Raw genomic sequence first — 23,878 nt, 5'->3', positions numbered from 1 at the left:
TTTAACCCTGATTTTCTCAGTTTGACATTTTTTGACTTGTGGCACCCTTGATCTTGGTGTACGATATATTAAAGGATTACGGTAGTGAGAAAGGTCAGTATTATATTCTGGTCAGTATAAATAACCAGTCACTACCGAAGTTATTTTATTGAAATTGAAAGTAAGTTTTTTAAATATCAACACTTTCAAAAGTTCGGTATTGAACGGTGTTTTTTGAAAGTGTTTGATAGTGTAAACTTAAATTATTGCTACTATCAAAAGGACCAAACACCTTTTTTGGTTAGCCCCCCCTACTCAACAAAATGTACTATCTTTAATGATTGTTCATATTTTTTACAACACTCCACCCTTTTGAAATTTTTCAAAAAAAATTAACATTTTTAAATTGGTTTTTATTTCCCCAGAGACAAATTATGTACCAAGGCTTGATCAAAATTACATTGATTTTTTTTTTTCAATATTTTATTAATAAAAATAAATATAGTTCAAACTCAAGTCTCCAACACTTGTGAGAAATACATTATCAACTCTTGGCATTATCAACTCTTAAGATGTCACTTTCTTCAAAACAATGAAACAATGTTATTCTCACAATTAAATTTTTTAGACAGACCTGTAAATTTTATTTTTAAAAGAAATAACCTCTACAGAAAAAATTAAACCATAAAAATAATTGAAAATTAATTATTTTATGAAATTTACTTAATACAGTAGAATCTCTCTAATTCGAATTTTATGGGGAAAAATTAAAGTTCAAATTAAAGAAATTTTCGAATTATAGAAAGTTGATTTTTCTTAAACGCATTTCATGGTGACTTTGCATTTAATCAAATTATGGAGGTTTTTGAATTAAGGAGATTGAAATTAGAGAGATTGTACTGTATAATTCAATTTTATTAAAAATTTTAAATAAAAAAATTTTAAAAAAATTTTATTTTGAATTAAATTTACAGAATTTAATTTTAATAAAATGTCAAATATTCAGGTAAAATTATTATGCTCTGAAGTTCTTAATTTAGGACAAAATATTTTTGATAAAATTTATTTCAAAAAATTCGTATTATTATTACCAATTTTTTGACATTGAGTTCGGTAGTGGCAAAAGGGACTTTATTAGTGATGGGAACAATTTTCATTATTGGAAAGAATGTTTTCACTTTGAAACACTCGATATTGATGTTGAGTTTTTTGATATCGCCCTTTCAATATCATTACTACCGATTGTTTGGTGTTTTTTGATACTTAAATAGTTCGGAAGTGATATCGCAAAACTAACAACATAAGAAATTAAAATAAATTTAAATATAAAAAAATAAAAAAAAGTTATTAATTTAAAGAATGATTTTTCTATATTTTATTTGTTTTTTTTTTAATGAGAAAAGCAAACTATCTGTTTTTAAAACATATTTGTATAATTTTGATTTAACAAGTATATATTGTTCCTATATGAAAATGTATATGTAATGCATGCTTATAATTTTATGTATACCTTTTTTATTATCTTAATTATATTTATTTTTTAATTAGTATATGCATGTTTAGCTTATTTGGATAAGGCCTTTACATCATAAATGGAATGTCTGTGGTTTGAATCCCACCACTATCCATTTTCTTATTGTTTTTCTTTAAAATACTGCTGGTCATATATTTGCTTTGTAAACATTTATCTTTTCTTTTTTGTATATAAAAAAATCCTTCTCTTGTATGTTTTTGAATGATACACACTTCTTCACATTCAGATTTCTTATAACATATAAGCCTCTCAGTGTATTTTCTAAATAAGGCGCACACACATATGTACATTGTTTTTAAGCTTCAGTTAGACCATGCATTCTGCACGTTTTTCATGTAGCCTTAATTGTTTCATATTATCTTTTTATTGCTGTACCTTTTTCATCCCTATACCTTTAGCACTTTGTAATTTTGGATAACTGTTGCTTTTTAACATTCGACGCTGTGCGATTAGTTTTACCCGCCTCCTCAATTTTGGTCTGCTATGTTATTGGTGAAATATACGTAAACAATTATTAATAATAATTGTTATGCAATTATAAATAGTAGTTATTAATAGTAGTTATTATTATTGTATATATTATATAGTATATGTATATATTTTATTATATATATATATTATATATTATGTATATATTATATTATATTATAGTATATGTATATATTATAATAGTAGTTATTATTATTGTTTATGTATATTTAACCAATAACATAGTATACCAAAGGGAGGGAGCTAGTAGAAAAACAAAAAGAACTTGGGTAGTGACAAAACAAAAAATTGCACGCAACTTCTAGGAAAGCTTGTGTGTATATATATATATATATATATATATATATATATATATATATATATATATATATGTATATATATATGTATGTATGTATGTATGTATGTATGTATGTATGTATGTATGTATTATTATTAGGATAATGACTTTTTAATAAATTTTTGATATCTCCAGTTTCCTGTATAAAAAACAGATAAACTTTGGTTTGAAAGTAACTGAAAAGTCATTGGTTTTATTTAATTTTTGAAAAAGGTCACCAACCATAACCCTTAATTACGTACTGGCTCCCATACTACAGTAAATTTTCTTTTTTCAAAAGTATATCAACCTGGGTCTCAAAACGTCACCATTCTAATATATATATATATATATATATATATATATATATATATATATATATATATATATATATATATATATATATATATATATATATATATATATATATATATATATATATATATATATATATATATATATGTATATATATATATTAGGGTGTCCCAAAAAACAACATTTTTAAAAAGTATATGCAGACCCCCTTAATGTGTTCTATCTAATACAAAAACACTAGATTTAAAATTTTTTTGAATAAAAAATATTTTAAGCGGTCCCTTAAGACCCTCGAATATTTAATGAGTCCCTAATATTTTCAAAAAAAAAGTTTTTTAAAAGTATGTCAACCTGGTACTCGAATGAAGCAAAATTATATAAAAATTTCAAAAATAATATTTAATTTGGAAAAATGTTAACTTATTTATCAAAATTGTCATAAAAATACATAAAAAATGCATTTTTTTGTTTTTTTGTTAAAAAAACGTAATTTTTTATGTAATAAAACCAAAAATAACAATTCTATATTTGAAATCTATATTATTTTTGAAATTTTTATATAAATTTTTTAAAACTTTTGCTTTTGCAAATTCGAATTTTCTCAGTTTTCTTATAGGCATATTGAATTAACTATTTATATGTTGGAAGTTCGCTAACTGATAGTTTACTTGGTTGTCCAGCATATCTTCTACTTTGATGTCTAGTTATAATATTAAGTGTTTTTTAATGGCGTTACATTTAATATTTCTTATTTTACATTTATATAACACATTACATGTAATATTTCTTATCTTGAAACATTGTTAAAAAGTACACTTTTTTAAAAAAAAGCTATTAAGAAAAGAAACACATTCAAAAATGGCATATTTTAAATTATTTTGTTAAAAATATAGCATGAAATAGATCAAAACTTAAAAAGAAATTTAATGTGTTGTTGCATTCTTTTTCTTTATACATAAATAGAAAATAAAAGTCTACTATGTTTTGCTTTTTCTAAAAAAAATAACAAAGAAATTTGAAATTTTTGAATATAAAATTAATATTTTTGTATGTAAAAAAAACATTTCTTAAATGAGCTGAATATTGACTTGGTAGTGGCTTAACATTTTTTGCTTACCTAAATCCCTTTGGTTTTAAGAGAGAGAATGAAAAATGATAAAAAAAAGTTATTACTCTCTCAATCCAACCCTAAGTTGATGTAGCAATTTCCTTGGATTTTCTCCCTTTATCATTTCATTTATGTACTGAAACCCCTTCAGCTTCCTATTTCAGTATGACATCTGGTTGTTGATCTGATGTCATACTGAATTCACGTTACCTAGAGTTAATTTTTGAAGAAAGTGAAAGACTTTAATGCTATAACTTTTACATACTAAATTATATGATAGTATTTCACATTTCTGGAAAGTTTCAAGTCATTTCTATTTTTGGTTCATTTTTAATAGCTTAAAAAGTGTCAAATGTTACGATCACCACTCTCGCGAAATTGCCCAGATATATATATATATATATATATATATATATATATATATATATATATATATATATATATATATATATATATATATATATATATATATAAAGAGATAATACCAGAGGCGATGAAAAAAAAAAGTTTAAAAAGTAAAAAATTCATGTTTTCAAGACATTCTGTTTGATAAGAATAAAATTTACAAGCATTAACCTTAATGCTTATAACAATGAGATGTGTCTTGGATTTCAATTTTTGTATACCCAGGTCTAAGTAGCAGTGGAGACATTTTTATGTCAAAGAAGCATTATTTTATTGCAATATTATGTGCCGATGGTGTTGGTAGCAATCTGAAGGAAATTTTAAATTATACAAAATTTATATTGTATTGGTTGGGCTCAGTACTTTCCGTTTGGATATAGTTAGTTACTCAAGAAATAACAAATTAATTTCAAATTTTTTTTATAATGAAATTTATCGTATCATTTAAAGTTTTTAATCAGTTACTACAGATTTCTCAGGTCACTTAAAAAGTAATCAAATTTTTTTGAGAGTAGGTGCTATCATGGTTTGGATCTTGCTTTGTATCTAGACTTTTTTTGATGCTGCCCATTTTTGCTTATATTTTTTGTCATCTTTTGCTGATTTGTTGCTTTTCAACGAGATTTCTTTTATAATTACCCTCTAACTCTCAATAACGCACTGCTCAAGGCAGTTTAGTGGATTCACATCTTATGGGACGATTTTGATGTCATTTTAGTTGTATCACTACATTGTCTTCTTGTAGTAGTGGATCTTTGCCAAATCTGGCCAAAAGAGAACTGTCTTGCTCAAACTCTTGACTGTCTCAAAGTCTTGTCTGTCAAAGTCTCAACTGTCTTGCGCAGATGTATTTTTAATACATTGTTTCCAGTAAGGATGTTGAATGCTGGATCTTCTTGACTCAATGCATGGGTGTTGCTTGTGTCTCTGTTTTTATGACTAGGCAACTCATTCTATTATCTCCTAATGAGGGTACAGCTCTAAAACTCAGTTTTATGGTTCTGAGGCCGGCTGGTAGTCAGGTTTCCCGAACTCTGTGGTAACTCTCAGAGAGGCTGATTCCATCAACAGCTGAAAAATATCAAAGTATTAACAGTGCCATGTTGCGCATGAATGGTGTCCCTGTTTGTATTTTTGGTGGTCATTGCGAAGGCCACATTTGGAGCCCTTTGTTACGGCTTAGGGTTTATTAGTAGTAATGAGACAATTGCTTGGGCTATTAAACAGTGTTCTGAGTACTATCTATGTTTTGAGTCAAGTTCTTCAATCTAATTTAAAAATGAATAAAGTAACAAATACTATAAAACACAAAAAACCATCATCATCACCAAGTTCTCTAAACCTATCATTCACTAATATTCGTGGTCTTCGAAGTAACTTTTCTTCTATTGAGTCTTATCTCTTCCAAAGTTCACCAGACCTACTTGCTCTTTGTGAGACTAATTTGAGTTCAGCTGTCTCATCTTGTGACCTTAGTGTTGATGGTTATCTTCCTCTAATTCGTAAAGACTCCAATAGTCACATGCTTGGCCTGAGCATTTACATTTGTAAGAATTCACCCATTTGTCGTGAAACTAGGTTTAAATCATCAGACTATTCTTTCATGTGCTTTCGTTTAGCACCACTTCACTCTTTAGCCTTTCTCTTTGTTCTATATCGCTCTGCTTCATCTCAAGATTGCACTCTTTTTGACGTTATTTCTGATCATATTGACCAAGCCCTCTCTCCATCATTATCCATCAGCTAATATAGTTGTTGTTGGTGACTTTAATGCTCACCACTCTGAATGGCTTGGCTCTAGTGTCAGTGATTTGGCAGGCATTAAAGCCCACAACTTTTGCCTTTCTCAATCCCTAACTCAAATAGTCAACTTTCCAACTCGCTTTCCAGACAGCCCGAATCATTTACCTTCTCTACTCGACTTATGTCTTGTTTCTGATCCTAGTCATTGCTCAGTTTCTCCACATTCACCTTTGGGTGCTTCTGATCACAGTTTGATCTCTCTAAAACTAATATCTCATTCTTCTTCATCACCTGAATCCCCCTATTATCGAACCTCTTACAACTACAGTAAACCTGACTGGGATTCTTTCCGTGATTTTCTTCGTGATGGCCCTTGGGTAGAAATCTTTTGTCTTCCTGTTGACAAATGTGCTTCTTACATAACTTCGTGGATTCAGGCTGGCATAGAATCTTTTATTCCCTCTCGACGATTCCAGGTCAAGCCTCACTCTCCTCCATGGTTTTCCTCACACTGTGCTGCGATTGCCAATCGTAACCGTTACTTCCATATTTATCAGCAAAACAATTCTCCAGAAAACAGGTGTCTGTTTATTTTTGCTAGAAACAACTGTAAAAAGGTTTTGGCTAACGCCAAACGCTATTCCTAGGTCATGAAATCTCATTTCATCTCAAAAATTAGGCTCTCGTGACTTCTGGAGAATCTTCAATAATATCAATAATAAGGGCAAATCTATAATTCCACCTCTCTTGTATGGTTCAGACTTTGTCACCTCACCTAAAGACAAAGCTGAATTGTTTGCTAAAAACTTTTCATCAATATCATCTCTTGATTCCACTAGTTGCTTTCTACCTGATATTGCCAACAAACAGGTTGATCCATTGCTTGACATTCATATCACTCCAGCATCTGTATCTAAAGTGATCTCCTGCCTAGACTCTTCTACAGCTTGTGGCCCGGACAACATACCTGTTATTGTCTTGCAGAAATGTTCTCCGGAGCTGTCGTCTATACTCTCAAAACTATTCAACAAGTGCTTATCAGAGTCTTGCTTTCCAGCCTGCTGGAAAGCAGCATTTGTTATCCCTATCTTCAAAAATTCTGGAGAGCAATCTGATTCGTCTAACTACCGTCCTATTAGTCTTCTTCCTATCATAAGCAAGGTTTTTGAATCTTTAATTAACAAACACTTAATTTCTCATCTTGAATCTAATAACTTACTTTCTGACCATCAATATGGATTTTGATCTTCTCGTTCTACAGCTGATTTGTTAACAGTAATAACTGACAGGTTTTATCGTGTATTAGATAAAGGTGGAAAGGTTAAGGCCATCGCTCTCGACATTTCAAAAGCTTTTGATAAAGTTTGGCATGCTGGTCTTCTCCATAAGCTTTCTTCTTATGGTGTATCTGGCAACATCTTTAAGATCATGGAATCCTTCCTTTTCAATCATAGCATAAAAGTTGTCCTCAATGGACAACACTCTTCTTATTCTGTAACTTCAGGGTTTTCTCAAGGTTCTATCCTTGGCCCTATACTCTTTTTAATATACATTAACGATCTTCCAGATATTCTCTCATCTAAGGTGGAATTGTTTGCTGATGACACTACCATTTATTCTTGTCGTCATAAAAAACCAACACCCTCTGATTGCTTGGAGGGGTTATTTGAGCTTGAAAAGGATCTTACTTCTGCTACAGCATGGGGCTCACGGTGGCTGGTGAACTTTTATTCAGATAAAACTCAATTTTTTTCAGCCAATCGTTATCGCAATAATTTAGATCTTCCTATATTTATGAATGGTGATGTACTCAATGAATCACCTATCTTCATCTTCTAGGATTAACTCTTACTTGCAATATTTCTTTGAAACCATACATCAAATCAGTTGCAAAATTAGCATCTGCTAAGGTTGCATCTCTTTATCGAGCTCGTCACTTTCTTACTTCGGATTCTATTCTCTATCTCTATAAATCTCAAATCCGGCCTTGTATGGAATATTGTTGCCATATCTGGGGCGGATCCTCTAATGATGCCCTTTCTCTTTTAGACAAGGTGCAAAAACGTGTTGTAAACATAGTTCATATAATTTGCAATCCTTTAAGTCGTCCGTCAATCGTTATCTTGCTCTACAATCTTCATCTTTTCTCTTTCAGTAACTTCCAACTTTAATTAGTGGCTGCTTGCAGCCTTGTTGGAAGCGATGATGTTTAAAAAAAAAGTCAAAGTCTTTCTAGTGAAAAATAAAGTACTTTTAATGTCACAAGAGCAAATCTCTTGCCATTCTCGGATCTTAGGAGCAAACCTATCAGTCTGAATATACTTAAATTTGTTGCTGACATTGACAATTTTTGAATGATAATAATGATGATGGCCAGGCAACTGTGAGATATACTTTTCGTAGCATGTTTCGTTGTCCTCATTAATGCATAAATTTTCTTAGTTAAAAAGTTTGGCAAGCTTCCTTGCACGGTGAATTGCTTTTAAGTCTCCTTTTTTTTTAAGTTTTTTTCTTGGTGTAACTCTTTAAACCTTTGCACTTGAGTGCTTTTTTGACTAGGAATAATTGCATTCAAACTTTTTGGCAAGATCTCTTAATGATTGGCATGGATTTCTTGTAATTGACCAGATGACCGAGTTTACTTTGTTTTTGGTCAACAAAATCTTTTACCTTTCCGCAGCCTCTTTATGTCTCCTACTAAAGATTTAGAGATTTTTGATTATTAAATTGATCACTTATTTTAAACTGATAAACTGATAGTATTAGTATAATGCTGATACAATTAAATATATATATATAGAGAGAGATTGTCGTTATGAAAAAAATTTGGAATTGATTGGTTAAGTATTTCTTGACATATTGCTAAGTATGTCTTGTCGGAATGTACTGAGCCCAACAGTTATAAAAATTATGTATTATTTGTAGTATAATAAAAGTAGTAAAATATATCATCTTATAAAAAGAAAGTACTTTACAAAACCAGAAAATTATATATGGGAAAATTTTGGGGATTTAAGAAATGTAAGATTTAAAGTGTTAAAAAGATTTAAAAGTGCTCAATGCTCCAATTTGAAGAGATTTAAAAGTCTCAGTGCTTCTAAAAGTTAGTTTTAATTTTAAAAATTTTTATCACTTGTGTTTATGTGTCTCATCTATTTATCATAAATATGAAAGTTAAGTACTGGAATAGTTAAATGTTTTAGATGTTATATAAATTTTTAACTTTTTTTTAGTATGTAAATCCTGCTTATGAAAAAGTTACTGGGTACTGGAGGTCAGAAGTTGTTGGAAACATGAAAAATCATATTTTATTAAACTGTGATGTTCCAAAACCTGTAAAATTTATTTTTAAGTTTGTTAAATAAAAACAACTTATTAATTATAATTTTTTTTTTTGAAACTATTCATCATCCATATCTTTAATGTTTTTAATTTTTTTTTAAGGATTCTCATGAGAGTATATTAAAGTTACTTAGTAATGGAAAGGTATATATTTTTTTATTTGTAAAGTTTTTTGTTTTTTTTAAATGTAAATTACCAGAAACTAAGTTTTAAACTTTTAACTCAATATGTATAAAATCTTTGATTTGTAATTTTAGTCATGGGAAGGAGTTTGTATTGCAAGAAAAAAATGTGGTGAGCAGTTTGTCCAAAACCTCAAGATTGTACCTATGGTTGGGCATACAGGGTAAAAATATTTAATAAATAACTATTCTAGTGAAAAATAGTTGATTATTTCAGAGAGATTTAAAGGATGCTACTTTTTTTGTTTCTTCAATTATATGGCAAACCTATCATAAAATGAAATGTGAGTGCACATGTGTGTTTATATATGCATTGATATGTTTTTTATGTTTGGTTATCTTTATGTTAAAAACGAATAAAACTCCAATCTGCAACTATTTTGTGTTATTGTGCTTTAGATTTCTTATCATTTTTTAATACATCAGTAGTTTTACATAAATAAAATATTCTAAATCATTAGAAAATTCTTACTTGACCTTAAATGGTTACTTTTTTTTTTTTTACTGGCGTTCTTTCAGTTTCTTTTCTTAGTATTTCATTCTCTTTTTTTTATTAAACTTTTTATCATAAATATGTCTTTATTATCTTATTACCCTTTCATAACTTTAGGGTTTCATTTCTGTAATTGATTTATAGTCTATTTAATTTCTGTTGGTTTTTTACAAGTTAATAATACAAGATAATAGTCAAAAATAATAATGTTTACAGTAAGTTAAGTGGTTTTCTGCAATTGCCAAAAAAACTTCCATTTTTTCTTCACTGATTATTAAGAATAGAATCAATTTAGATGACTGTTAATAAAGTCAATGAATAATGTCAACTCAATTGAAGTTCTTTTTCTTATCAGTTGTAAATAATTTTTCATATTAGTTGCAATAGAAAATTCATTTTGAATTTCTTATTAGCTTTTTATAGATTTTAAGAGATGAACATTTTTCATTCTCAATATGTTGGTTAAATAAACATTCATTCTTAAAAATTTAGAATCAAAATCTAGTCATATTCCCCAAAAAATAGTTTGGTAATTTACCCAAACACATAAAAAAGGAAATACTACAAGCAGTTTATAGTAATTAAGTTTCAGTCATTTTAAAATTAAGTTGTAATTTAAATATATATAAAATAGTTAAATTGAAGTATATAAAAGTTAAATTAAATATATAAACAACTATGTATATCATTTAAAATTAGTTTGTAACTCAAAGTATCTGTCATTTAAAGCACTCTTATTATTTGTAAATTTAGTTCCATTACACACTATGTTGTTGTTAAAAGAGACCTAACTGCTGTTCAGCATGACTCCCAAGTTCAGCAATTGCACCAGGAGCTTAGCAAAGTAATATTAAGGTTTTTTATTACTATTAAAATTAGTGTTTAATTTTTGTATTTTTCATATAAGTTCCTTTCTTCATTATTTAAATTAAAGATTTTTTTTCAAACATTTTTTATTTATTAAAAATGTCAAAAACTTGTAAAGTCAATATATGTTTAAGTTTTTTATTGTAATTTTGAAAAACACTTTTTTTCTTTAAACTTTATTTAACTATTTATTCATTGTTTCAGTTATTATATTATTTGTACAATATTTTTCTCAAATAGAAATTTGTTATAATAGAATCTCAAAAGTTTTTTTCTTTCAATTTACATAGTTTAAGCAAATATTTTTTTAATTGTTTTTATAGCAAATGTAAAATATATGTTTTATGTGCCATTTTATGTATGATTTTTAGATTTTATTTTCTAACATTTTCATTTTGAAACACTCTAAAATAGTGATATTTTTGTATACAGGTTAATTTTGATAAGGTTCATGAGAAAAGAAACAATTCACTTCAAACACGTACGAATGTTTTTATATTATTTTATCTTTATTTTGATGTGGTTTTTTTTATTTGCAACAAATTTGAGATTTTTTTTTTAATTTTTAATAGTAAAATACATGGTCATAAAAAATTAAATTTTTATAATAAAAGTATTTCCAACCATAAAACATAGTTGAATACCAACCTTGATACCAAGTAAAAAGCGACAAAGTATTATTTACAATGCCATTAACAGTATGGCGCAAAAAAATGCTTTCTCCTCAAAATAGTAAAATACCAGAAAAATTTGTTTTATACTTGTTGATAATGCTCAAAAGTTTGTATTTTAATTTAATGGCTGCTCAAAAGTTTTTAATTTCGATTTACACAAATGGATGCACATGCACAAAATGTACCAAAGTATTTTTTCCTATTAATTTTGAATCTATGTTTGCACACCCACAATAGGAATAAGTCAGTAGTTACAACAGTTCTTGGTTTTGAATCTACATTTTGCACACCCACAATAGGAATAGAAGTTGCAACAGTTCTAGGTTTTTAATTTGCTGTGAAAGTTATTAATTACTGTCTGCTATGTTTAACCAGCATATTTTAAATCTTTATATTTTTATTTCTAATTATATCATATTTCTAATCTTTATACCATTTCAAATTCAAATTTAAATTAAAAAATTTTTAGATATTTTTATTTATTGTATTATAGTATATGTTATAAATTTATCATATTAGAGAAAGTTAATTGAATACTTTACCAGAGAGTTACTAAGTAATTTATTTAAATATAAATGGTTTATGTTTATTAAAAACATGTTACAGTGTGCACTTGCTAAATGAAACTCTAATCAAAGTTCTACTCATTTAATATTCCATTTAATTGGTTTTCATGTAAACAGGTCAGTTATGAAAAATAAAAAATGAAAAATGAGAAAAATAAAAGAATAACCTTTACAAATTATTTTTGTATTAAACTCTTCAGAAATCACAACAATGCCAATGCGAAGAATTTTCATACACACCAACATAGTTTGAACATTCTTTAAGATTTTAAAAACATTCTTTAAGTTTTCAAAAAAAGTTTTACTTATGCAACTAAATATAATTCATTAGACCAAAAAATGATTCCACTTATTAAATATTCCACTTAATGAGAACTTCTAAAAAAAAAAGTGATTTGATAAAACAAATCTAATGAACAAAAAAATTGGTTTCAATTAATGAAAGTGTGAATAATTGAACACATACTTTAAAAAATTCTTATAACAATTAGAAACTGATGTTAAAATATTTTTCAATGTCATATCCATATGTATATCTCAGGTTTGTTGGTTTCTAGAACTTCATTACTTCCACACCATTCTGTATTGACATCATAAAATGTAACCCTATGCTGTTAATCTTAATAGAATACTACATTTTATGTTCTTCTACGCTATCTTGTATTGATGTCTCAAAATATTCATAATATCTCGTATTGATGTCCTAATAAAAGCATTTTAAGCATCATCTCTATTGACAACAAAAAATGTCAACACTAGACTGTTAACTCTGATAGATTTTTATGTACTTACACAATGTCTTGTATTTATGTCACCAAATGTAACCTTATGCTGTTGATTTTTTATAGTTTTGAAGTAAAGTATCATGGAATTACTGTGTTGTAAATCCATAGTATAACTATGGATTTACAACACAGTTGAACAAAATTTACTTTATTCATTTGAATTTTTGATAATGGTTATACACAGGAAATTTGTTTGATTCCATTTTATGCATTTAATTCATTTTGGTTTTATTCAGATTTTTCAAAATTATTTTCACCTCCCTTATTCTGAGCCATTAGTGAAGAGGAATCCTTTGTCTATATATTTTATATTAATAAATATCATAGTATATATTTTATTTAAAATTTTCTCCAGATTTTTGTTATTTGCATCATTGGTGTAAAATATAGTAATTAAAATTTGACAGTTGAATTTAAAAAAGTAAGTTTGTAATGTCACTGTTGCTGTTTTTAAATACAAATATTTGTATTAACTAATATCATCCCAAAACACAATTGCAGTTATTTAGTTACATAAGAAATAGTTTGAAATGATGGTGGTGATGATAATGATGATGATCATGATCATGATCATGATCATGATGATGATCATGATGATGATCATGATCATGATGATCATGATGATGATGATGATCATGATCATGATGATGATCATGATCATGATGATGATGATGATGATGATGATGATGATGATGATGATGATGATGATGATGATGATGATGATGATGATGATGATGATGATGATGATGATGATGATGATGATGATGATGATGATGATGATGATGATGATGATGATGATGATGATGATCTGTTTTGTGTGATAATTTAAAATTTTTTTGTTATTATTGTTCAAATAGTTTGTTTTTTCAATAGTATAAATATAGTAAAATTTTTCAACATAAAAAGTGAAAAGTGTTGTTTATTGTATTAGCTCTTCAAACCTCAATCATGAACTCTGTTTCTACTAAGGCAGAAGCTCCTATAACAAAGGTAACAATTGATTTATTTTTTACAGTTTTTAAAGTGTTTATTTATGTGTTATATTTATCTTCTTTTTAATTTAAATATTTAATTTAAAGAGTAAAGTGAAACTATAGTATTTAAAATAAAAAATTTTTAATATCATTTGTCTTTTAAAATGATTTTTTTTATAAGTATACATGTATGTGAATGTGCATATAAATGTATGTGCACACAGGCACACACATAACAATCAAAACACATATAGATCATCAATCTGATGTCATCCTGGTTTAAAGAGCTGTGAGGGCTTCAGTACATATTTTGACTGATATAGAAAGAATATAATAGGGAGTTGCTTCTAAATCAATTGAGACTTTGGGTTAGGGGCAGCAAATTTTTTTCATTCTTCCTATCCGACCTAAATCCATATGGATTTAGGTCGGCAAAAAAAGTTGGCAAATGTATGCTTTAGGGGTTGTCCATAAAGTATGTACGCTCATAGGGATGGGGGTCTTCAAATAGCTTACGAAAGCGTATGGGAGGGAAGGGTTCAATTTAAAAGTATGTATTTCGTTTTTCTAATTTATCACAATTGACAAGTACTTGTTAATAACTAAATATTTTTAAATTAACAACTTTAAAAAAATAAATAAATAAACCATGCCGTATCATCAATGTCCATAAATTGCCAGATAACAAATACAAAAGTTTGTTTTCTGACTAAAGATCCTAGTTAGTCAACATAAAAGGATGTATGGTATAAGGAAGTCAAGGGTATAGTGTCCCTCTTTGCACACACATGCCACAACTTATTGGGGGGGGGGTTGAGATGCACCCAAAGAACATGATTTTAGGAATATAGTCAGGTATTTGATACTATTCAGCACACTGTTTCAGTTGCCTACCCCTATTACTTTATAATTGATTATGATAAAGAAATTAAGATATATATATATCTATATATATCTATATATATATATATATATATATATATATATATATATATATATATATATATATATATATATATATATATATATATATATATCTATATATATATATATATATATATATATATATATATATATATATATATATATATATATATATATATATATATATATATATATATATATATATATATACACACACACACACACACACTTTGTTAAAATTTAAATGATTTCTGAGTATTGATTTGTTTTAATAAGTAAGGATTATATATTTAATGTTAAATATTTTTAACAGGTAATTAACATGTTAAATGCTGTCCAAGAAAATAGTCCATCTAATGTAGTTCAAGTACTAGAACAAGTTATTGTAAGTAAGATTAATGGTAAACCAACTGAGGATAAGTTTTTATATTCAGATATTTATAATTCTTTGAGTTGTTCAAAGATTGTTCATTTTTTTTTTAATACTAATTTTTGAAGATTTTTTAAAATATATATTTTTACATCTGAAAGTTCTTTTAAGGTTTTTTAAAGTTTGTTAACAGTTTTTAAGGTTTAAAACTTACTTTAGGAAATTTTAAGAACCACTGAGCTTTACACGCCAACTACAATTGAACAAGTGGAAGGCAGGACTGGATTTGGAACAGATTTAGTGGAAGGTCTTATGTGGAATGTGGGTCCTGAAAAACAATTGACATTTATAAATTTTATTTTTTAAAATTCAAGTCCTTAATTAAACTGCAGTTTAAGTTATAGATTTGTTTAATTCACTCTAGTTTCGTGAACGAAGACATTCTGCGGAGAATCCAGTCAAAGGTATAATTTATTTTCACAAGCTTTTTATTTTATTGACCTACTTATGAAGAACTTTAATTTTCAAAATATTATGTAACATTAAAATGTTTAAGGGTCTTGGGGGCAACTAAAAAATTATTTTTTAACTCTTTGAGGTCCAATGTCTCGCGTGATGGGACATTATGAAACTGTTGTTGCAGTCCAATATCCTGTGCCATGGGACATCTACTATGTTTTTGTTTATGCAGAAAAAATTATCTATTTCAGCTAACTTGGGAATTTACTAGGTTTAATTGGTAATATTATAGTGTGTTTTCAACTTTGTAATTTTCAGTAACATTTTTTAATCGTCTAACTTTACTGATACTCTAAAAAAAGTTTTAATAAAAATTTATTTACAAATGGCGAGAAATGTTATACAACTAAAGAAGTATTGAAGGTGTTGGATGAAACAAGTACTGAAATTGACAATGAATACACTTTTAGTGAATCTGAGACTGAAGTCTCAGAGATATTAAAGTCAGAGTAAGATATTGAACATCATTCAATAAACATGACACGTGAACTAGATTTTTTCAAGTTATTTTTTACTGGTGAGTTACTTGCAAATATTGTAACCGAAACTAATCATTATGCCAAGTCAAAAAATGAAAATAACGATTTGGAATCTCATTCTATTTAGCATTAATGCAAAGATGTAACACTTGAAGAAATTCATGCTTACATTGGTATTATTTTGAATATGGCTCTGAATAAAAAAAAAAGTAAAAAACATTATTTTTCTTGTGATTGGCTGAACTATGTGCCATTTTTTTCAGCAGTTTTCTCTAGAACTCGGTTTCTCCAGATACATTGGATGCTGCACGTGTCCCCACCATCAAATCCATCTAATGAATTGAATAGACATGCAAGAAAATTGCATCATGTTGTATCAGAAATGAAAAGTTCCAGTTCTAGAAATTTTGTCCCATCTCGTAACATTGCAATTAATGAAAATACTATTGGATTCAAAGGTAGAGTTGCATTTCGCATGTACAATCAACAAAAACTCACAAAGTGGGGCATTCGTGTTTTGTCTTAGCTGATAGTGAAACAGGTTTGGCAAGACCTATAATGCAGTTTACAAGTCGAATCATGTTGCATTTGTGTGATGAGTTTTTAGAGGCTGCCTAAGGTAGAGGTTGTCACTTATTTACTGACAGATTATATACTAGTTTTCCCCTTTCACAAGAGCTTTTTGAATTTAAATTTTTTATTTAATAACAATAAGTAAAAATAAAAAATTTGGACCTGATAGGCAAAAAAAATTTTGTTTAAAGACCTCAAAGAGTTAATCAAATTTTTTTTATTTCTAGTATTATTTTTTTTATAAAAAAATACATTAGAGGTATTAAAATGCAATTTTTTGAAAATTGTTGCTTTTTATCCCACCATACTGCTCAGTTAATAATATTGAACTTTTATTTTTCAAACTTACAAACTTCCATTTATTATATATTAAGCCAAAGAATATTAAACACGTTTTTATAGTTTAATGTGAAATATTAAAAAAAAATGATATTTCTTAATGCGTAGAAAGATATTTGAATGTGACTTTATTAAATTCTGTATGTTTCTGTAAGAATCTGAATACGCATAGCTAAATTTGGGCTTTTTCTTTGTTATGGTGCTCAAGAAAAAGAATTAGTTTTTTTAACATTACAAACCACGCAAACAAAAAATTAAAGATGTTCAATACTCCAAATATAATTTTTATAGAAAGTCAATTTCTTGGTTAGAACATAAATTTGATTTTGAATTTAAAGAACTCATTTGGAAATTCTCAAATATATCAGAAATGCCAGAATTAATAAGAGGGTGGCATAAATTAAAGAGAGGGTGGCTTAAATTAAACATGACATACCTTTGCATTTGTTACCACATATTGTCAGAATACAACTTTTTCAGAATTTCCAACTTTAAGCTAAAGTTACCCTTGAAGAGTCATTGTTAGCTCATCATATTCAGTATGTAAAAGGCCATCTTAAATTGGTGTCTTCAGAGATCAAATATGAAAAGTGTTTTTATTACATTTCATTTTGAAATCCAAATAAACTTTGCAAAAAAAATTTGCAAAAAAAGTCAAAAATTTAAAATTGTATTTTTTTTTAATGTCAATTAAAAAAGTAAAAAAATTTAAATGAAGAAAAAAATTCAAGGCAAAATGATGCAATATGTACTTTACACTATGTTTTATAATTTATATAGTGAGTACTTTACAATATGTCTTATAATTTATATAATGAGTAATTTGAATGAGCTTGATGTCTAAGTTTAGTTTTATAATACTTTGCACATATTATGTTAATAATTTCTATACGATGTCATTAACAGATTAATTCTTATGAATATCATGCATACTTATATTGATATCATAAATAATTGATAAAAATAATTTTTATCAGTAGTAATTAAAAGCAAGTTATTTATATAGCAAAATACAATTTTCTGATTCCAATTACTCATTAAAATTTTTGTTAAAATGTATACTTGATAGACAACTTTAAGTTTAGTTATGTGAGTAAAATTTTTACTTGATAGACAACTTTAACTGTAGTTATGTGAGTAAATTTTTTACTTGATAGACAACTTTAACTGTAGTTATGTGAGTAAAATTTTTACTTGATAGACAGCTTTAACTGTAGTTATGTGAGTAAAATTTTTACTTGATAGACAGCTTTAACTGTAGTTATGTGAGTAAAATTTTTACTTGATAGACACTATGTTTAGTGTTATGGATATTTGTGTGTTTGCATCATATTGCTTACTATTTTTTACAAACAAATGCACTTTCACAATGTATTTCCATAGTAACCTGAAGAAGAGGGAAAAAAAGAGACAATTTTACTATGTTGATTTTGTTAATTTTATTGCAAATATTTTCATGTGTTCATCATATTATGCAAAATAGGTAGCAATCTGTTGAATAGCCATAAAGTTCTGCAAGTCATGCAAGCCTCTCCAGACATTCAAGCAGCTCTACAGGGTGAAGATCAATGGGACTATGATGTAATTAAATTAGAAAAAGTTAGCAATAATAGGTAATACTTTAGGTGAAACAATACATTTTTGTAACTTTTCAACCTTTTTATAAGGTTAGCTTTATTAATGTTTATTAATTTATGTATATATTATGTATGTTGTTTATATTATCTTATATTAGCATTGTGTCATAAATTAATCTGAAGGTCATAATTTAATGTAATGAAAATAATAAAATCATTTCCAGATTTATTTAGATTATCAGGTGTTTTTAAAATTCTAGTGTAGTAATAAGACAAAGGGTAGATTTAAAGGGCAGGATTAGGATTTCTATTTTGAATAAAAAGGTTTCATAATTTTTTTCAAAGCCTGTTCTTAGTTTATTTGATTGCCAAATATTTCTTTTTCAAACTAAAAGGTTCTGCTTGATTGACTTTGCTTAAAAATATGATTAAACCTTCTTAATGATATTTAATTTTTTTTTTTTACCAGCATTGTTCTATCTTGCAAAGAAACGCAGTGTCTATTTTTTAACTGCTTAAGCAGATTTGATACTTATTAGGTTTTTCAAGGTTTTTTTTTAAATATAATTCACCTCCCCAAGGCCGAGAAGGCCACTATAGATGAGGAGGCTACTTGTGGTTATAACCCTCTCTCAACTCTATAACTCCGAAACACGAACCTTGACAAACAAGGCCGCAGCGCAGAGAAGTTGAGCGCGGTACTACCAGGGGCATGGTGGGAATTGAACTCTGAACCTCTCGCTTATGAAGCAAGTGCTCTACCACTACACCACTACCGCATTCGTCTATTCGGTTTTTGCTTGTGCCTCGTTGATAGTGGCTATGCAACTCTTCCTGTTATCTCCTAATGAGGGTACAGCTCTAAAACTCAGTTTAATGGTTCTGAGGCTGGCTGGTAGTAAGGTTTCCGAACTCTGTGGTAGCTCTCAGAGAGGCTGGTTCCATTAACAGCTGCAAAAATCAGTGCTATGTTGAGCATAGATGGTGTCCCTGTTAATACTTTTGGTGTGCATTGTCAAGGTTACATGAGGAGCCCTATATTATGACTTAATGTTAATAAACAGGACTAAGAAAATTGTATAGCTCCCTGCTTTTTTAGGCCGTGCTCTATCTATCAAAGAGTCAAGTTCTCTTTGAACTGCATTTCTGAATCTCTTATTCAGATAGTTAACTTTGTGACTCAATTTCCTGACAACCCTAATCCTTTACTTTCACTCCTTGATTTATGTCTGGTCTCTGATCCTAGCTTGTGTACTCCTTTTTCTCCTTTAGGTGGTTCTGACCATCCAATGATCTCTTTAAATCTTTCATATTGTACTTCCTTTTCGGACTCACCCTATCATTACACTACTTACTATTACCCTAAAGCTGACTGCGATTCCTTATGTGATTTTCTTCATGACAGTCCTTGGGCTAATTGGTCTTTTTTTCTCTCAGCTGAAAAATGCGCCTCCTACCTACCTCCTGGATTCAGACATGAATGGAAACTTTTATTCCTTCTTGTGGGTTCCAAGTCAAGTCTCATTCTACTCCAAGATTTTCACCCTCTTGTGCAGCTGCTTTATCTAATCGTAATCACTTTTTCTTCTTTTTAAAAAAAAACAACTTTCTTGAGAACAAACAGCTGTTCATTATTGCTCAAAATCAATGTGAAAAGGTGCTGTCAGATGCTAAGCTCCATTTTTCTCAGTTCACTAAATCTCGTATCTTTTCTCAGAAGTTAGGCTCTTGAGACTTTTGCAAAATCTTCAACAGCGTCATTAACAAAGTTAGGCCTAACATTCCATCTCTCATTCATGGGACTGATCTTATTACCTCTCCCAAGGATAAGGCAGAACTGTTTGCAAAAAACTTTTCTTCTATTTTGACTCTCAAATCTTATGGCTATTCTCTTCCTTCCATTCCAATCAAACAGCTTAACCCATTGTTAGACATTCAAATCACTCCAGTTTCCGTTGCTAAAGTCATATCTCGATTAAACTCTTCTACACCTTGTGGTCCGGACAACACTCCTGCCTAAGTCTTACAAAATTGTTCTCCAGAACTCTCTTCAATTCTCTCTAAACTATTTAATAATTGCTTAACTGAGTCTTGTTTTCCTGCCTGCTGGAAAATGGTATATGTTGTTCCAATTTTCAAAAACTCCGGTGAACATTCTGACCCCTCCAATTATAGTCTGATCATTCTTCTTTCTGTTAATAGCAAGATCTTTGAGTCTTTGATAAACAATATTCTCACATCCCATCTTGAATCAAATATCTTATTGCCAGACAATCAATACAGTTTTTACGATTCTCTTCCTATACGGCTGACTTGCTAACTGCTGTGACTAAAAGATTTTATCATACATTAGTTGGAGGCGGAAAGGCTAGGGTTACTGCTCTTGACATATCTAAGGCTTTCGACAAAGTTTGGCATACTGGTCTTCTCCCTAAGCTTGTTGGAAAGTTTTTGAGATTATTAAATCATTTCTTTCTAGCCGCTTTAATGAAGTCATTCTCAAAGGCCAATGCTCTTCTTTATTTCCAGTTACTTCTGGGGTACCTCAAGGTTTTATCTTGGTCCTGTTTGATTTTTTATCTACATTTATGATCGTCCCAACAACCTTGCATCTAAAGTAGCTCTTTTTGCTGATGACTCAACTTTATGCTCCTGTCTTGACAAAAAGTCTTTTCTTTCCAAACGCTTAGAAAAGGCAGCTGATTTTAAATCTGATCTCACTTCTGTAACAGATTGAGGCTCACAGTGGCTTGTAAATGTTAACTCCAACAAAACTTAGTTATTTACTGCAAACGACTATCGCAATACTGTCAAAGTTCCTATATTAATGAATGGCAACCCTCTCTCTGAGTTTTCTTTTTTACGTTTTCTAGGATTATCCTTTACTACTGACCTTTCATTGAAACCATATATACAATCGATTGCTTAATTAACATCCTCTAAGTTTGCTTCTTTTTATCGTGCTCGTCATTTTCTCTCTCCTGATTCCATTCTCTACCTCTACAAATCTCTTATTTGTCCCTGTATTGAGTACTGCTGTCATATTTGGGCTGGTTCATCTAATGATGCTCTTTCTCTTCTAGACAAGGTCAAAAATGTGTTTTAAATGTAGTTGGACCCGTTCCATCTGCTAAGCTTAAGCCTCTTTCCTCTCGTCGTAAAGTTGCATCACTTTCTCTTTTCTACTAATCTTATCATGGTCGCTGCTTAAAGGAGCTATCATCTCTAGTTCCATTCTTCCAAAATCTTTTTTTTGTATTTGTCCCTGCATGCTCCTAAAACTTTGATCTGTCTAAATTTTTTCCCCGCACTTCAACACTTTAGAACTCTCTTCCATCTTCATGTTTTCCTGGTTCATACAACCTTCAATTTTTTAAGTCTTCTGTCAACTTTTTAACTAGATAACTAATAACTAATAACTCTGTTATTCTTTTTTTCTAGTAACTCCCAACTTGATAGTGGTTACTTGCAGCCTTGTTGGGAGTGAATCAGATTTAAAAAAAAAATTAAATAAAAATTATGATCGTACAATTAATTTATTAAATAAAAATCTTGATCATGTAATAAGTTTGTTGAATAGTTATGATTATGCAATATTTTATATTCAAGTTTTTAAATTTTTTTTAAATTTAGGTAATATTTTATTTAAAGTAAATAGTTCTAAAAAAATTTAAAAATGATTATATAGTTTTTTGTTCGAGTAGATTAAAATTTTTGGGTTTGTGGCAGTGTTATATATTGCTAAAATTGTTTCTTCTTAGGCCTCTCTACTACTTAGGACAAGCTATTTTTAATCGTTTTGATGTTGGGGAATATCTGTCTGTTTCAGATTCAATAGTTAGAAATTGGCTCCAGGTAAATTTTTTGATATCAAGTTTAATGAAAATTTAACTTCTTTTTACTTATAATTTGAAGAAATTATGATGTGGTGTTCACCCTTAAATAGTGCTCTTTTTATTTCATAAAAAAATCTTTATTCTTTCTCATTTTCTTAAAAGAAATTAGAATTTCTTTTGCAGATGCTGAACAACTCAATAAGTAAAGTTCAGTAGGGAGAGGAATATTTATTTATGCAGCCTTTTATATTCAGTCTTTTTTCTCTTTTGAAAATAATTATTAGTATAAAATAAATTGAAATTTACATTTGTCTAGTATTTGTGTTAATTCTAGACAAATACAAATGATACTCAAATACATCACTAGTTAATCCCTATTATTTGTAATTGATTATTTGAAGTTCTTTCTACTTGTAGTTAGTTGAAGCTAATTATCATATTCATAATACGTATCATAACTCAACGCATGCTGCAGATGTACTACATGCAACTTCAATATTCTTATTAAAAGATGGTGTTAAGGTTTGTTGTTTGTTAAGGATTTATACAATACATTTAAAAATTTGGTTGCTACTTGTCATTATCATATAATCATTTACAGTTTTTGTGTAAAGTTTTAAGTTTTTTCAGTTTTATTCAAGTTATTATTATGTAAATTATGTTAATTGTTATGCAAAAAATATTTTATTTTTCAGAAACTTAAATGTAAATTATGCGTTGGTACAGATAAAATTAGTGAATTAAATTTTGAGGGTAAAATTAGCATATTGGTTTCCAACATTAAATAGACTTGCTTAAAATTAATTTTCAAAATCTATCAAGTAAACTTTGTCTACTAATTGAACTTGAATTCAGAATCTCTCAAATACACAAATCATTTTTTTCAAAGTTGGTAAAATGGCCACAAATTATTTTGTAAGCTAGATTGTAAGCTTAAAACCACAAGAAATCTGCTAGTGTCTGCATAGATAACAAAATTAATTAATATGAAACCAGTCTAATATGAGTAGATAAAAGATTGACACTCCACCCAAGGTAACAACTGAGCAGATGTATCTCTTTTAACAATGCATAAATACTAAAAGAATTATTTAAAGGAAGATTTAATCAAATTTTAAATTAGTTATAATAAAAACTCAAATTGCATTGTATTTTTTCTATTTCAATTAAAAAAAAATTTTAAATTATCAAAATTTAAATAAAGTTAACCTTCATAGAGTAAGTTAGTCTAATTTTGGTCAACACTCAAAAAGTTTCATTTATTTTTGATAGAAAACACATTTTTTTCATGCGATTTTTTTTCATTAGACAGATTTTTGTTCTCTTTAATAATATGTAAAAAAAAAAAAAGTTTTAGTTTGGCATTTTATTGATAACAAAGATTTTATAATTATTATATTAGTTGAAGATTAATATTACCAGACTAACTGAGAAAAGTGATATTAATTTATAGAAATAGAAGTGAATTTAAAGAGAAAGTTAGCATGAA

The 23,878-nt window shown here is 28.3% G+C and overlaps 1 protein-coding gene across 4 annotated transcripts in view; it reads left to right on the top strand.

The window, feature by feature from the left end:
* The window catches only part of LOC100210367 (high affinity cAMP-specific and IBMX-insensitive 3',5'-cyclic phosphodiesterase 8B), a 75,621-nt gene that overhangs the window by 26,439 nt on the left and 25,304 nt on the right, over positions 1-23,878 (top strand). For 2 of the 4 annotated variants that reach the window (XM_065816264.1, XM_065816266.1), the window contains exons 9-20: positions 9,123-9,224; positions 9,334-9,375; positions 9,489-9,577; positions 10,660-10,750; positions 11,206-11,254; positions 13,730-13,788; positions 15,010-15,081; positions 15,286-15,387; positions 15,491-15,530; positions 18,460-18,589; positions 22,315-22,408; positions 22,807-22,911. In XM_065816264.1, coding sequence (XP_065672336.1) covers positions 9,123-9,224; positions 9,334-9,375; positions 9,489-9,577; positions 10,660-10,750; positions 11,206-11,254; positions 13,730-13,788; positions 15,010-15,081; positions 15,286-15,387; positions 15,491-15,530; positions 18,460-18,589; positions 22,315-22,408; positions 22,807-22,911 — 975 coding nt within the window. The remainder of the gene's footprint in view (positions 1-9,122; positions 9,225-9,333; positions 9,376-9,488; positions 9,578-10,659; positions 10,751-11,205; positions 11,255-13,729; positions 13,789-15,009; positions 15,082-15,285; positions 15,388-15,490; positions 15,531-18,459; positions 18,590-22,314; positions 22,409-22,806; positions 22,912-23,878) is intronic. The other 2 variants (XM_065816265.1, XM_065816267.1) reach the window with 1 other exon arrangement.

Source organism: Hydra vulgaris, chromosome 13 (genome assembly GCF_038396675.1).
Source record: "Hydra vulgaris chromosome 13, alternate assembly HydraT2T_AEP".
NCBI lineage: Eukaryota > Metazoa > Cnidaria > Hydrozoa > Anthoathecata > Hydridae > Hydra > Hydra vulgaris.
This window is presented reverse-complemented; position numbering and strand designations above follow the sequence as displayed.